At 37.3% G+C, this 15,887-nt stretch overlaps 1 protein-coding gene across 1 annotated transcript in view; it reads right to left on the reverse strand.

The window, feature by feature from the left end:
• The window catches only part of GRID1 (glutamate ionotropic receptor delta type subunit 1), a 481,700-nt gene that overhangs the window by 85,844 nt on the left and 379,969 nt on the right, over nt 1-15,887 (reverse strand). Inside the window, exons 7-8 of the mRNA XM_058029149.1 lie at nt 7,909-8,070; nt 6,541-6,660 (exon numbers count right to left, since the gene is read on the reverse strand). Of these exons, the coding sequence (XP_057885132.1) occupies nt 6,541-6,660; nt 7,909-8,070 (282 nt within the window). The remainder of the gene's footprint in view (nt 1-6,540; nt 6,661-7,908; nt 8,071-15,887) is intronic.

Genomic DNA, 15,887 nt, shown 5'->3' on the forward strand with positions numbered 1-15,887 from the left:
CAATGGAAGTATGACCAAATAGATTAACTACCTATATTTAAAGATCCACTTTTGGACATATTGAATATATCAGAGCAATATACACAGGCAGGCACCAGAGTCACCCTGGATTTTAATATTACTGCTGAAATAAATTACTTCATAAATTATGCTTGGCCTACATGTATTTGCAGTTTATCAAATGATACAAGGCAGCAAGCATTAGAAGAATTAAAAACATTTTTCAAATACTGCAGAGAAGACACTGTGCATGGTCTCCCTCAATATACAGTCCTTGCAACTGTCCCTGACACTGAGATCATGCTGTAAATGAAGAGATGTTCAATCTCCTTATTTTATGTCCTTATAAAAGCCAAGATGACATCTATTCCATCTGACAGCTACGATATCAGTATTTCAGCATTATTATTATCATTATCAATATTATTTTTTTGTTTCAAAACAGTTTTGCTAAACAGACATATTAAAAAAAGTTATTCTGTCATTCAACAGAAAGTTCTGGAATAGGTGTGAATTTTAAACAACCATGGATCAAATATATTTCTCAGGGCATGAAATTATAAAAGACATTGCTCCTCATTTCTGGAGTAGTGAGCTTATTGTTTTTTATAAAGACTGATATTGTGAAAAAGAAAAATTGTAAATAATCTCCATTTTTCGATTTCCAAAAAGGTAAAAAGAATTTGTGTATTTCTTTTTCAAAGACTTCTTTTCTTTGTCAAGCTAAGTAAATCCTGACCTGTTGTTGTATGGAAACACATGGTTTTTCACAGTGTCCACACTTCAGCACAGATTCTTCAGCAGCTGAGGTACAGAAAGGGGCTTTTCTTGTCATCCCACTCTGAATACCCCCCTAGGATTCATCCATAAATTACAGGAGCTTTGGTGAAAACTCCATAATTAAAGATACAACTGATTTTACAAGGCTGATTTTAGCACTCCTATTATCCCAATTTTATGCACTATTGCATATGGGTGAAAAAAGGAGAATGTTATACCCACAATTCATTATAACCTGGTAAGTATGATATAATATGTGACTTAGAAATGAAACAGAATTTCTAAACATACAGCTAGTGGTGCAGGTGGCTGTGGAAACTTCTGCAGCGCCAATTGCTGGCCCTACTCTTGCCTCAGATATGGCTGCTTTTTAAAATCTACCTTCGAGCTTCACACTGTGAAAATGTCATATCAACAGTTTTCCAAAGGGGAAGACCAGCATGATCTCATGCTTGGAGAAATTCCAACTCATATTTTCAAGACATCCCTTTTACTCAGTGTTGACACTGGCACAATTTGCAAATACAAGTAACAGCTTATGAACAAGCATAGGTCCCATTGGCAAATGCTTTCCAAAAAAACATAGTTTAGAATTTAAAAAAAAACTTTAAAATAACTAAGTATCACATAGCTGCAACAAAAAATACATTTTCAAAATTGCTACCCGCTCTTCAGTGAAATAATTGAGCTTGAATTTTACAATGAATGCATACACAACATTAAGTATATGTAATCTAGAAAGAAAAGCCCAATTTGCAGAACTTGGGCAAGCAGTGACCCCATTTCATTTCAGGAAAAAAACAAACCAAAATGCTCAAGGTTATTATGTTTCTTCTTTAGTTTTCTTCTATTAGTTAAAAATTGATCACAGCCATTTCCTATACATTTAGCTGTATTTTTCACCATTAATAATTCAACTTACGGAATATGCAAGGAATGCATTTATTTTTATTCCTCACATATGCACAGGAAACCAGAAATAAAAATTGAAGAGGTTTATTATATTGAGTAAAATACTTCAGTTGTTTCTTCAGTTTGACACAATGCACAATTCATCGATAGGATGAATCACAATGCTCTTTTTCCAAATTATTGCACCACAACACTCAACCAACTCAAGCAGAAAGAGAAAGTTTAACCAAATTCAAATATGTGGAAATTGCATTCTATGAAGAGGGAGAGGACTATGGACTCTGCCCTTTGCAAAGTAACAGAGGGATTTTAGTGATCAAAAGTAGTCATAAGTTGAGTCTTACACTTCTGCTGAAAGATACCTTGGCCAGACAGTAAAACTGAAATACTGCACCCAAGTGTCTGTTTATGGAGTGCGCAAACAGGAGGCAGGAATCTGTTTTACAGCTAAACCCAGATGATTAAGTTATGTATTTTTCCATGTAAGTAAAACTGATTCAACTACAGTAGGAACCACATAATTCTTTTGGTGTAAATATAACTTTTAGCAGCATATGATGGGATTTGGCAATATTCTTGTAGGTGAAAGCACTTGATACTGCAGAAGTCTGAAAATACCATTTGTTTTTGCAATGAATAACAAGCATAGGATTTGTCATCATGATAATAATGAGATTTTGTCTAAAAGTAACAATCCCAACTAAACCATGGTATCAGAATTCAAAAATGTGGTTTCAACAGCTGTGAAACATATCACAAAAACTACTTACAGTGACTTCTGCAGTCTGCCTCAGAAGTGCTGTAGGAAACAACTGTAACTGTTTACAAAGCTGATGATATTTCAAGAAAACCTAATTTTTTTAAAAAATAAAACATACCAACTGACAGAAATGAATAACAAATCATAAACATTATAATTTTGAACAGAATGCTTCTTATGAAATACAAAATGTGTGCAAACCATTAATTCTGCTTTCATTACAGCCAGCTTGGGGAAGAAATGCAGATTGCTTTAGAAAAAATATGTTCCCTGTCGTAAAGTAAACGGAATACTCACATCATTTCACACTTACAGAAAATCTTCCTGCCAAAGAGGAAGATGAAGATTATCATAAAGCTCCTTATAGGCATCATCTAACTTAGCCTAATCACATCCCTGCAAGGTGTGTTAGCTGTTATGCTGCTCTCTGCACACATAGTCCAACAAGAATAAACAGGTTTACACTTCAAGAGCTCCCAGTCATGTGGTGACTTGTTGGAAAGCCACCCTGGAGTTCCAACTCCCTTAGCTCTGCCTGCACAGCTGGATCATCCAGATCTTATATTGTGTAGAATCTACCCAAGTGCAGGAACATAAGAAGTATGAAGCAGCCCAGATGTTCTGAAAATTCCATCAAGGCTTTCATTAATAAGAGCTAATGATACAAATAGTCTCTAAGGAGTGAATTAATGTAGACCTGCCTTTCTTTCTCCTTCTATGACCAATGGACTGTGAAAGTAGGACATGAGATTTATTTTTGCTTTTTCCTTTTTGATCTATTCTGTTCCCTTATCACTTTACATCCACTTATTTTTCTTCCTTTTTTAAAATATACAGATATTCTGGTTGCTATTTCTGAAGGTATTTATAGATATCAGGAATGTAAATCATAGTGGGAATCATCAAGCAGTAGGCATTTAAGCCTTTTCAGTTTCTCTAGCAATCTTCAACTTTCAAATGCCCCAAGAAGCCACCTTACAAATCTCTATTTTGAGCCTGAATACATGACACTTTCTAAACTTCCACATGCACACAGTGAATAGAAAGCAATTGCCTGAGCCTTTTGTAAAACAAGGTGATATACCTTAAAGGACATACCCAGTTCTTTTATGTTTAAACCAAAGAAATTAGAGCATTTTCTGAAGTTTCCCTTTCACTTAAGTATACCCAAAGGAAACGGTAACACACAAAATACACAAAAGCCTCTGTCAGCCTTTACCAAAACCACATGGTTTTAGACTTGAGTAAGATAGAAGGCAAAGTGACTTGTGGAATAAAGAAGCTACACTGAGCAATGAAATATATATATTTAGGTGCAATCATAACTAAATCACAGCTAGCAGAAGCAAAAATGGTCTGCAGAAAGACCAGATCTCAGGACAACAGGAGAGTCAAGATGCCTCTGCAAAATAGCTCTGAAAATTCCTGTAGATTTGAATAACTGACTTGGACATCCTTCCAGGAATCTTTCTGGTGGAAATGATCCCCACGAAACTTTGTAAGGGATGCTGAGCATTAAAAGTCCAATCTAAAGCTTTTGACTGGATTCCCTCTAAGGTTCAACTCTCAACATTACAATCTCTTGCCCTATCCTCTCACTGATCCTAAGTGCAAAGATTTCTTGTAGGGTCTGGACAGATGCTTAATAACTTAATAACTACAGATGCTTTCCATACACAAATAAAACCATGCAGAAAGGACTCTGTTTTCTACCCAAAATACATGCCTCCACAGCTAAACCTGACCAAAGGCTAAAAATGGAAGCAGCTGACAATAAATCAGAAGTGGTCTCCCACCCAAGTAATGTAAAAAAGACAAGTATGACTTTCTGAGACTTTAAAAGTACTTCTAAGCTGTAACATATTTTTGCTGCAATAATAAAAAGTCAAGCTGCCCAAATAATTGAACTCCAGTAGTTCCATGGTAATTTTGCTCTAAGAGGGATCATCTCTTCCAAGTACTTCTCCACACCTCTGTAGCATATTGCTGACTTTTACTCTCACTATATATTAGACTGAAAGGATAATTTCCAGAACTTTATTTTAGCTCAGAGCAGTATTCCACAGCCATTAGCTTTTTACCCATTTAGAATTATCCTCCCTTTCAATTTTTGGGAATTCAATAGTGTTCTGAATTTAACACCCAAAGAGTTAAGCCTGCCTATATTAACCACCTAGCAGCACAACCTCAAAGTAGCACACTAGGGATCAAAAGTAATCAGCACTATACAAGGTCAGCCATTTTAGTAATTTTCCTATTTAGTCATTTTACCTTTTTCTTTGCCCCGTGGTTGCTTTTGAATGATATCTTAGTTATTTCCACCTCACACCTTTGGATTATGTGTCAATTTGGTCAGTGTGCTGCACACACCAAAGCGAGAGCATTTGTATCTGTGGTAGCATATTTGAAATGCACATTAGGAAACACCTAATAGTGTATACTCACACATCCCAGTTTGCCTGTAAGGCTCAAACCTGTGCTCTGTGGTGTTCATGCCAATTTTACTGGAAGGTAAATATTGAAGCATCAAGCAATTATGTGACTTAAGCAAAGCCACTTGGGAGTTCTGTAACAAAATGGGACCAAATTTAAACACCCCGTGGTATCCAAGTGCTAGGGAATGTCCCATAGCATCCATGTGCTAGGGATAACACAGCACTGACAGGACACTCAGGCTTTTCTGGACCGGCAGCTGCAAACAGTGGGATAGTCCACAGCATCTCACACAGCACCAGATACTTTTGTTTTGCAGACTTGTACGTAAAGTGAGGAGCATACTTCTAAGAGCCAGGATTGATTCCTACACCCCCTAAACCAACCTTTTTTTATTAAATAGGCAACACTTTTTCCAAAATTAAGACAATAAGATAATCTTTTATAATTCGCACAGTGATTGAAACTTAAGACTTCCTTGTTTTCAATCTTCTAGAAATGAAAGTGGACTGAGAAATAGCCTTTTCTGGTCAGCACAATTTAAGAGCCAAACTGAAGTGTTCAGAGGCGTATTTTTGGCAGCAGAAAATTTTCAATTATATCTCCTGCAACTTTATGCATTTCAAATACTTGTCTCCGTTCTGTTGGATTTCTAATAGATATTGCACAACTTTGGCTCCATGTCCAGAATCCTTGTGCCAAATTAGACTCTGAAGGAATCTCATGTTTAGCTGATAAAGATGATTATGTAAACAAAAATTGCTTGTTTTTCCACTTACACTTCTGTAATTCAGACAAATCAAAGCAAATCACAGAAACCAATGGCCAAATGAAAATAAGAAATCACATATATTTTAATTATTTGTGAAATCCTCTTTGGTCAGCTCTGTTTAATGTAGGACCCATTGATCATACCAAGGTATTGTCTTTATTTCAAACATCTGAGCAGTTTAGAAACTACTTACAGCATGGGTTCCAATCAGAACCTAACTGTTCAACTGAGAGCTTCATATATTTTTGGAGCATCCCCCCTGCCTGAGTGTGTTAAAGGTAGCCTTCACAGAACACAACAATTTATTTCAATGCCATGGAACCACTTTAACTGACTTCTAGTCCTTGGCAGTCCTTGTTCCACCAGCTACCACCAATAGGTCAATCTTTACTTTTCATGACAGAGCAGCTTTCATTTTGGAATTTTCCTCTCCAGAATTTTTTATTTATTTCAAATTCTTGCAGCAGCTACACTTAAAACATCCTAGTGTGTTTAGGTAATTTATAAACTCAGCTGTCTTCCTTAGTAAGACAAGTGCCAATTGTGTTGTATCTTTCATATTTCTATTACAGCAATTCTATCTTAACTAACAATAAAATACATAAGCTAAATTGTGCAGTCTTCACTATTATATTCACAGGATGCTCATGGCATTGCATTGTTACTGCACACAAGCAATATCTTGCAGGATTCCTGCCTACCAATATAAAACCAGTTTTCAAGATTTAAGTGTGTAATAAATTAGAAAATATTTCTCATAAGAGTAAATGTCTTCTGCAGCATAGCACTAATTCATTCTTGAAGAATAACATTTTCTCCTGTGAGGCAGGACGTATATTATTCAGAGGAAAACAAAAGAGAAAAGGAAGCAGCATATCTTTACCCTCCGCACGTCTTTGCCGAATGTTTCGCTGTAGCTGGTGCCCAGTATTTCAAATTGGACATAGGGGTTGGCTCCATCTTCTCTGAACTCCATAACACCAGTCAGCCCAGTTATATGGCCCTAAGGAAGTAAGTTTCAGAAATTTCAGAACAGAAGACATTTGCCTTCATAAACACTCCTCTGCATAAAATGTGTGCCAAACATGTTAAAATTATGTTTACAGTGAACTTAAATGTGGCCCTTGCATGTCCTTCAGTAGCTCAAATCCAGCACTAGACAAAAGATTTCAGTTTTTCATTTTTTTTGAGAAAAATACTTTAGCACTGACACACCCAGTGTTTATGGCCATCAGGTCACTACTGTCCACAGAAACAGACCCCAAAGAAAAAGAGAAGGGCCCGAGTGGACTGTGAGACAACAGCTCTCCCAGTGTAACTGAGGGCAGCAGGCTCAATTCTTGCTTAAGTACCAAGGCATGAAATCCCAGTCCAAAACAACGGGGATACCTGCTGTGCTCCCTAGAGATGCATGAAGGAAAGACAAAATTGCAACCCTGAAACTATCACAGAGTTTGATTCTGGCTTTGTCGCAAAGCTTGAAGCGACATCGAAGTTCAAATTAATTTAGCAACAAAGGATAGCATCATTAGGACTTGTCAGAATGATCAAATTGCATCATTTTACAGAAGAAAAATTATTTAATCAATATACATTTGGGAACAGGGAGTTTCTTCTGAACAACTGCAAAAGTTAGAATAGAAAAATATGTTTTTTTTTTCTACTATTACTTGTGATCAAGTAACTTTTATACAAGAAGTTGCCATGTGTCTGTAAAGCCACAGGTCTGTCCATATTTGAGTATTTCAGCATTGTGCAAGACAGTGCAACTGTTAGTGACAGCTTAGCCAAATCAGATCCTTCTTGCTTTGCTCTGGATACAGTACACAAGAAGATCCTTACTAATTCTCAGCTAACTTACAAAGCTATCTGAGCTGTCAACAATAGAACATAATTCTTAAACCTCCTCATTGGTTTTCCCTCCTGCCCACTTCAAGCCCCTTAAGTTATCCTTTTGCAAAAATGCATGAATCAGTGCCCATGACTACTCCTGATCCTACTTCCTGCACAGGAGGCAGCTAGAGAACAGAAGCAGAACACACACCACTGGACCCACACTGCACTGTGTGTAACTTGTTTATCATAAATCATTTGCTTGTTTAATAGCTGTAGATTGTCCTTGGTTGTTGTAGATCACTTGCTTGTAATACATCAAAGACAAGTTAAATACAAGTTAAAACTTTCAAATGCTCAAATGGACATGAAGCAACTCATTCAATTGCTCACAAAATGGTGGTTTGTCTTTTCTCACCTTCTTAATAGTCTCTAGCATGGATCTTCCTCCATTCCAGGGTTTGGTGGATTTCCTCATGCAGTTCAGACTTGCCATGCTGTGCCATTTCCTGTCCTCCAGTTTTCTGTGGAAAGCATTGGCCAGCATGAGCACACTGTCATACAGGTACAGGTTGGAAACCTGCAAACAATAATAAGAATGAGCTTCTTTTTTTTTATGCGAGCACCTTCCAAAGAAATGATAAAAACCAGCAGAGAAAACAAAAGAAGGCATAAGTAAGAGCTAAAAGCTGGGTATGTTTGACATGTTCAACACCAAAGCATTTGAGACAAATATCTGTGCTCCTGAGTCCCTCTGTCCAAGGGATTCTGGCACACGGGCACCGCCTGAGCGTTACTGCAATGCAGTGCTGTAAAGAGACATCACACTCCACATATAAACTCAAACTACAGAGGGAGTACAGCTATCTATCAACGAGAGACAAGTATTGCTACTTTTTCAGCCCTTTCAGCAAGGAGGGAAAGACAGGATGGAATTAAGTTCTTGGGGGTTTTATTCATTTGAGTAACTAGTAATTTCTGGAACAGCAAAATCCAATACACACACAACTCTTTAGAATAGAAGGAAGAGAAATGACAGTATTATTTTGGTCTTAGCATCTCTTTCCACCAAATATGCATGAGATTGGTTATGTGCTACTTTCTCTGGAGCTACTGAATTTAGCCTTCTTAGTCTTCAATTCACATGAGAGAAAGAGAAATAAACAATTGATGACAATGACTCCAGAAAGAGCAGAATACCACACTAGTAACGCTGAGCTACGTATTTAATTTTTCAAACCAAGACATGTCTAGCAATACATGATTAGATCTTTTGACAGACAGTGGTATCTAGCTCAGATGGTAAAACTTTAGTAGAGGAAGTTGGCTGAGACAACACTAACGCTAATAATAATAGTAATAATATTTCTTCTACCTATAGGCTTTAATCATAATAATCATTACTTTGCCATTTATCTCCTGGATTTTCTAGTCCACCTTAGAAAGTAATGCCTAGAGACCAGTAAAGAGTTGCAGGTGGAAGTTAATTCAGCTGCATACTTCTTATAAATATGACACTTTAGGTGTCCCAATAAAAGTGACACTATGAAAGCTTAAACATTTATTACTGTTGAATCACTGGGTGCAAGTAAACTTCTGATGTCTGTAAGATGCTAATCTTCAGAAACAAAATGTTTCATGTTCCATAATCTGGAGTTTGATGGAAATTGAAAACCTAGGCACTTTGAAATATCTTCCAGTATAAGTAAATTTGAACAGAAGATATCTAAGCGAAAATTGATTTTGAAAGAATCAAAAAACAAAGAAAAAAAAGATATTGCAATACACACTTATTTAAGTGACTGAGCATAAAAAGGGATCTTAACATGAAAACAATGCAAAGCCTATGAGATACTATCAGGGAGAATCTCTCTCATCTGGCATTGCCATTTTTTTCCCCTTCCCTTATTTCCAGCCTTGCTGAACAAGCACTCCACATTGCCTTTATTTGCTATTTTATCCACATAAATCTTTTCTTTTTAGAATATTTCCTGAAGTAGCTATAGGTAATACTTCCTCTGGTTTTAAGAAAAGTAATTAAGGAGTTGATAGGAGTCCCAGCAACCAAGTTTCTTCAGTTCAATTGCATCTGTTTCCCTATTCTGTAGGTATTTCCAAACAACTTTCAAATAAAACAACCAAGCAAATCCCTATTATTCAGGAGGGCACTTTTCTTCTGGGTTAAGCAACTCTTCACAGAAAAAAAAATCCAAACAAATCTCAAATCCCACAAGATACACCACCCCAAACCACAAAATCCAATTTCTTAGAAATAAGTTTTAAATACATAAGGAAAAATGCCATTTATTATAAGTCTTCACAATCCTCTTTGCTCCCAATTGAATCTGGTTTTGCAGACTCACTTTGAACTGACAACAAATTGTCTGCTGCCTTGGAACACCCACAGATCAGAAATGCCTTGTATGTTCTCCGTTTGGCACTGTTCTTTTGCAGTTCTGGAAAACTGCAGCCTCATTCCCAAAAACAGCGCTTGGTTTGCTAGCAGAGAGCTCCAAGGCAAAATACAGGATGCACTTGGGTACATTGCTTTCTGCTTTTCATGTGCTTGGAGAAGACACCACAGCTCTGCACATGTGACTGACAAAGCTTGGGAGAGTTGTACTGAGGATCTCAGCCTGCACAACCTGGCACCCAACTCAAATTACCTCCTGCTGCAGAGCAAAACAAAACAATTCTGTGTTTACCAACCCAATCCTCATTGTTCAGCTAGATCTTTAATGGACTTTGCATCACTACTGTTCCATTAATTTCTTTTGAAAGAATGCTATGAACTGAGAGATAGCAAGCTGGGGTCTGCACAAGAGGAGTCTCCACTACATTTATCCTTATTCTACATCAGGAGATCTGTACCAAGGCAGAAGAAAATGCTGCAGAGAATACACCAGAGTACTTTTTTTGCCATGGAAAGAATTCTGCATGTTCTGTAGTATTATCCACTGCTATTTTGTCACTCTAGTTCTCTTCTGCTGAAAGCCTCACATCCCAAATATGAGTAAATTATGCTTTTTAATCAGCAAAATTCCTTCCATCATATAATCATACTCTATTTACTCCAATGAAAATGACATGCATGCATAACTACATTTTACTCATTACTCACTGAAGAGGCAATATCTATGGAAGAGTAAGTTGCATCTTACTCACACAATCAACACTTCTTTTTTAGAACAGAAAATATGCAAGCTAGGAAAATAACAGCATCAAAATTTCCACAATTAAGGCTGGATCTCTAATAGTAAAAAAAAAAAACCAAAACCACAAGCATTCTGGCCTGATCTCACAGTAAATTCAGGGCTCTAATAATTTTCTTTATTACATTCAAATACAGCCAAATATCTGCATATGTCATAAATCATATTTGCAATATGAGTTTCCTGTAACCTCCAGAATATGCTGTGAAAAGAAAAAGGATTCAGCAGACATGGCCTGTATGCCCTTGTTACCGCACCTGCAGACATACTTTAATTTTCAGTGAACTTTCAAGTTCCCTGTGAGTATGGATTTGACCACTGAAAGGGAATTTTTGAGATACCCAAGGGTTCAGCTGTACTCTGATTCCACCAGTACTGTCAGAGGCATGAGAAAATAGTTAATTTTAAAAATTAATCTTCGGGTAGCATTCAGAATTGGTAGCAAAGCAAGAGAGAAGTGAAACAAGGCAACATACTTGGCTACTTCGGGTTTTCAAAGCTCAGGAGCCTTTTTTAATTCCCTTATTAGGATATTCATAGGGGAAGACAGGAAGAAAGGACATGTCTTTCTGAAGCGATTTCCCTTAATAGAATAAAAATTCCTAGACTAGAACAAAGTACTTGATTTTGGTCATGTTTGGAGGAAATGACAGTAATTTTTAGTTCTTCTTTCTCTCCATTGCTGACAGTGTAAGAGCTGGAGGTATTGAAATGGTTTTTGATCTGCTGTAAGAATGATGGTGACTGCTTCACCAATATGTTAAAGAATATATCCTGTACATGAATAATTTTAGGTATGTTCTGGTTTATCTTCTGGAAATGATTCCATACTTTATGAAGCTCTTTTTTGCACTGAAGAAATAAATCCACCATACACTAGTAGAGCCAGCAGAAATTTTCAAGAATGGAAATCTATCACAGTATTAAATGTCATTTCATAGAAGTTTTTATGTGAATTTCATGAGAGTTTCCAGAATGATTTTACTTTCAAAGTTATGTATGAAGAAAGTTCTTAGCTCCTTCACAGGGACTAATCACAGACAAGTGCTCTTCTGAGAAGGCCAGCAAGCCACAAAGGCTGACCCCGACTCCCGAGTGGCCAGCAGAGCCAGGAATCCAGCCAGAGCTGAGCTGGAAGGCAAGCTGACACTGAGATGCCACTACTTCAAAAACTCATTCCCAAGCTGGGCATCTGTACCCTACTGCTGCCAAAACTGCTCTGTGAGTGGCCACAGCAGTCAGCTCCAAGGATGAAGGAGATGGAAGAGGAGTTCAGAGCAAGTGCAGCCTTCCAGAAATGCCTGCTGCCTGAGGAGGGAGATCATGGTGACTGCTATGCACACCCCAGCATGCCCTAAACCTGTGTGTCAACTTCCACAGCTCAAGTACTGCCCAGTGCAGTTGCACATTTGTGTCTCTAATGACAGAGTGCATCTTAGCACTTATATTTATTCAAGCTTTCTGTCAGTAAGGCATCTAACTACTGTGTTACTTAGTGTTTTGTCCATTCTACTTTTAAATATCTCAATGAGCTTTCCAAAGACTTCTTTGAAAGACTGCACTCTCAGAATCTCTTTTTAATTTTTTAATTGATAAGCAGCTCTTCTTTCCTTTTAAATTTTCTCCTATTTTTACACAGTTACACATATCCCAATACTCTTTCCTTTTTACAGGTTCTAGTCTCTGAATGCTCACTGTCCTTCAGCTATTTATTGTGGGAGTTTATCATTATGAGTGTTTTCTTTGCCAGTATGTTTTGTAACAATGTGTCAGCAATAACACAAGGCCTGGATTACCCTGTAATGCTCAAGTTTGTTAGCTGGAGGCATTGGCTTCACTCACTAAACATCTCAGGAATTTGGCACAGCTAACACTAACTATGCAAGGAAAGTCTAGTAGGAGTGCCTTGATAAAGAGAACTGAACATAACCAAGAGTCAAACAGAAGGACAAGAGGTAAATGCTGGAATTGCAAAACAGCGTAAAAGATTATAATTTTATCCTACCTCATTTATAAATAAATATAGGTACAAATTAGGTTTCAGAGGTGATAGCACATGAAAAATTGAGGTACTGATGTTTTCTTTGAGCCACTATTGTCTGCTTCCTGATTGAGCAGCGAACAAAAATTCAATGAAATAATTATGTAAATTGAGAAATCCAGCAGTCAAAACAGGCAGAGAGGAAAAGATCATTGCAGAGCCTACCTGGGGTTTTAACCTCCAGTGTGATCACAAAATCCCCCATGGCCACAGGACACCCACAGTGCTTTGGGGTTTTTAATGAACTCCTCTGCTAACACACCTTCCAGAAAACACACGTCATTGGGCTTCAGGGAGAGATTTGTGCTGGGCAATGGGCAGTAAAGTCAGTTCAAGGATACTTTACATTCACATTGTACTCAGAAACAATTTCACTGTGACTGAACATCTGGCCGAAAATCCAAATTAAACTTTGCTAAAGAGACTAGCCAATGAAGGTTTGCATTGAAAGAAAAGGAAAAATGTGGCTCATCAATCCTTTATGGGAGAAAGTGAATGCTTTAATAGGGTTTAATCAATATTTACTGCCCCTCAGTAGCACTCTACAGTTGTGTAATAGTAGCAATGTTAACAAGCCAAATGAGAATAAAGCCATTTAGTTGGACAAAACTGCAGGATCAGGCCCTTAAGTTTAGGCACTCAAACACATCCTAAAAAATAACTTTACTTACAGTAGTTATATTGCAGTGACTCTTGGACAGAAAATAGATCAGAAATAAAAACCCAGCTTTGAAGGAGCAACTGCTAAGAGATGCCTACGTAGATATCTGATGGACACATCACTGAAGAATGAAATTTTTATTCAAGGAGAAGATCAGATCTTTCAATGAATATCCTCCCACACTTCTCAATGTCTCCTCAAATATGTCCAAGCAATGCCAGGAATAGTTCTTCAGTAGAGAGGCTGAACTCTCAGTCAGGAATAACCTCACTAATTTTGTGACACAGTATACTGGAGTTTTCTTTTTGCCTTTTCAATCGTACTATGTACTTTGGATCATGCAAAATGATTTCAGATACACTGTGCCCCTGTAATATATTTTAAAAGCTTTGGAATCTTACGTGGATTGAACTCATCAACCACATAAAGAGTAAGCAAGGGCCAAAAAAAACTAATGTGAATTACATTTCTAAAGAGAAATCTTTCTTAAAAAAAAAATAATTTGATTTTGAATTTATGAATGCATTGTGACTAACCTGATGAAAGAAAAAAATACCTTCACCAAAAATCGAGTTTGTAGAGTGCCATCAAAACTAATACTTCAAGAGAAATATTTTGGAAAGGAGCAAATTAGACAGCAAAAGATTGTCAAATTGAGTCTGTAAGAACATTCCTGAAATAATCTATAAAGTTTAATAGCAACTAGACCACTATGTACTGTTCAAATGCCATGTGAGGATACACATTAGGCCTGGCTGGAACTATACATCCTGAAGTGTTTCAGTGCTTTCTCTCCACATGAGGCAATACTGACAACACTGCTGGCTCAAACCACAGGACACCAAAGGCCAATGGAAGAAAGCAAGTCCTAAACTGTGTCTTTTCTGTTTAGCAAAAGTAAAAGATGTACACAAAAAATCCTACCTGAAGAATAAGACAGTGAGAAATGCAGTCCTCTGAAGTCAAATAAAAAGATCAAGACAGGAAACTTTATAAAGCTTTTTCTCCACTTGAAGCAGAAACCCAGATGAGTATATTAAATGTGCAAGAAATAAGGGCATGAGCAAAATTTTGACAAGTGGGTTGATGGAATAAGATTGGATTTCCACAAAGCATTCAGAACAGATGAGTTTTTGGATGAGCTTGCAGAACAGCCTGATCTTTAAAAGGCTTGTCAGAATGCCAAACCGGGATGATCACCCACTGAAAAACAACCTTCCAGGATATGGTACTAAAGACACAGAGAACAAAATCGTTCCAAAAAGATTTTCATTAATTTAGTCAGAACAAAGTTAATAATCCATGACGTAAATGTTTCTTTCTTCACTAGCTTGTTAAGAGTGCTAAATTCTCCCCTAGAAAACACTACAGCTAGAGGTTGACAGAGATTAGCTTATTCTTCTTCAAAGTCATTAAATAAATAATTAACCAACAATAGCTGGTAAGTTACCTTGACAACAAACAATTATTAATATGAGACTGCCCAAGGGAGAAAAAGGCAGGGATTTCCAAACTGTGGTGTTAATCAAAGTACTTCAAAGCAACACAAAGACTCGGTGCTGGCAGGCGGTCACTGCCCCTGGTGGATTCATGCAGCCTGACATGGAGCTTGGAGCTCCTGCAGCCTCTGGCAACAGGGGTAATTCAGTGATGTACTTCTGAACAGCAAAAGGTCACCACTATTTTTTTAAGCAGGAAAAGGGAAGCAGAAAATTGCAAGTAGCTGAATTACAGGACCATTAATAACATGTCAATCACACTCAAATTAATATGAGCTGTATGTCCACAACGTGTTACATAAGATATTTTGGCAAAACCTATGAAAAATAAATGTAGCTATGGAACACTTCAGGTATAACTGCACATGACAAAAGCATCCTGTATTCAATCTATAGACACTTAAAAATATACTCGGGGACAGCTAATTTGGACAGCTCTCACACGTGCCCTCTGCCTTTCATGCCAATGCAATTGAACATGAAAGTTACAGAATCAGCTGCCAAAAACATTTTACCTCTGCACTTCTTTATCTCTCTTGTTTTTGAGTTCATAGAGAAGGAACCAGTTGGCAAAGCACAACATTACCATTCCATTCTCTCAAAGACAGTTTCTAAGGTGATATAAAATTTCTGGAAGACGGAAGCTGATAGGGTTTTGTTTCCAAAAATCCACATCTGGAAATCAGCAGGATGAGGGTCCTTATCTAAAGATCCTTATCAAAAAAATTCAGTAACAGGACATGAGGCTGATGGTGTTAGCAAACCACCTCCCAGTTACCAGTTTGCAAATTTGCAAATTAGAACTTGCTCAGTGGCCTGTCAGAGCCCTTCAGATGAGTCTCTGAATTAGATTATGGATATACCAGCACAGGCAGCAGTACTCAAAATCCTGCTGTAATGGAAGATTATTCCCCAATGAGTGATTTGTTGGTGCAGCATAGATAATTTTTCATCACACTAGAAATTGCTTTGATCCTCTGAAAT

Source organism: Melospiza georgiana, chromosome 8 (genome assembly GCF_028018845.1).
Source record: "Melospiza georgiana isolate bMelGeo1 chromosome 8, bMelGeo1.pri, whole genome shotgun sequence".
In the NCBI taxonomy this organism is placed as follows: Eukaryota; Metazoa; Chordata; class Aves; order Passeriformes; family Passerellidae; genus Melospiza; species Melospiza georgiana.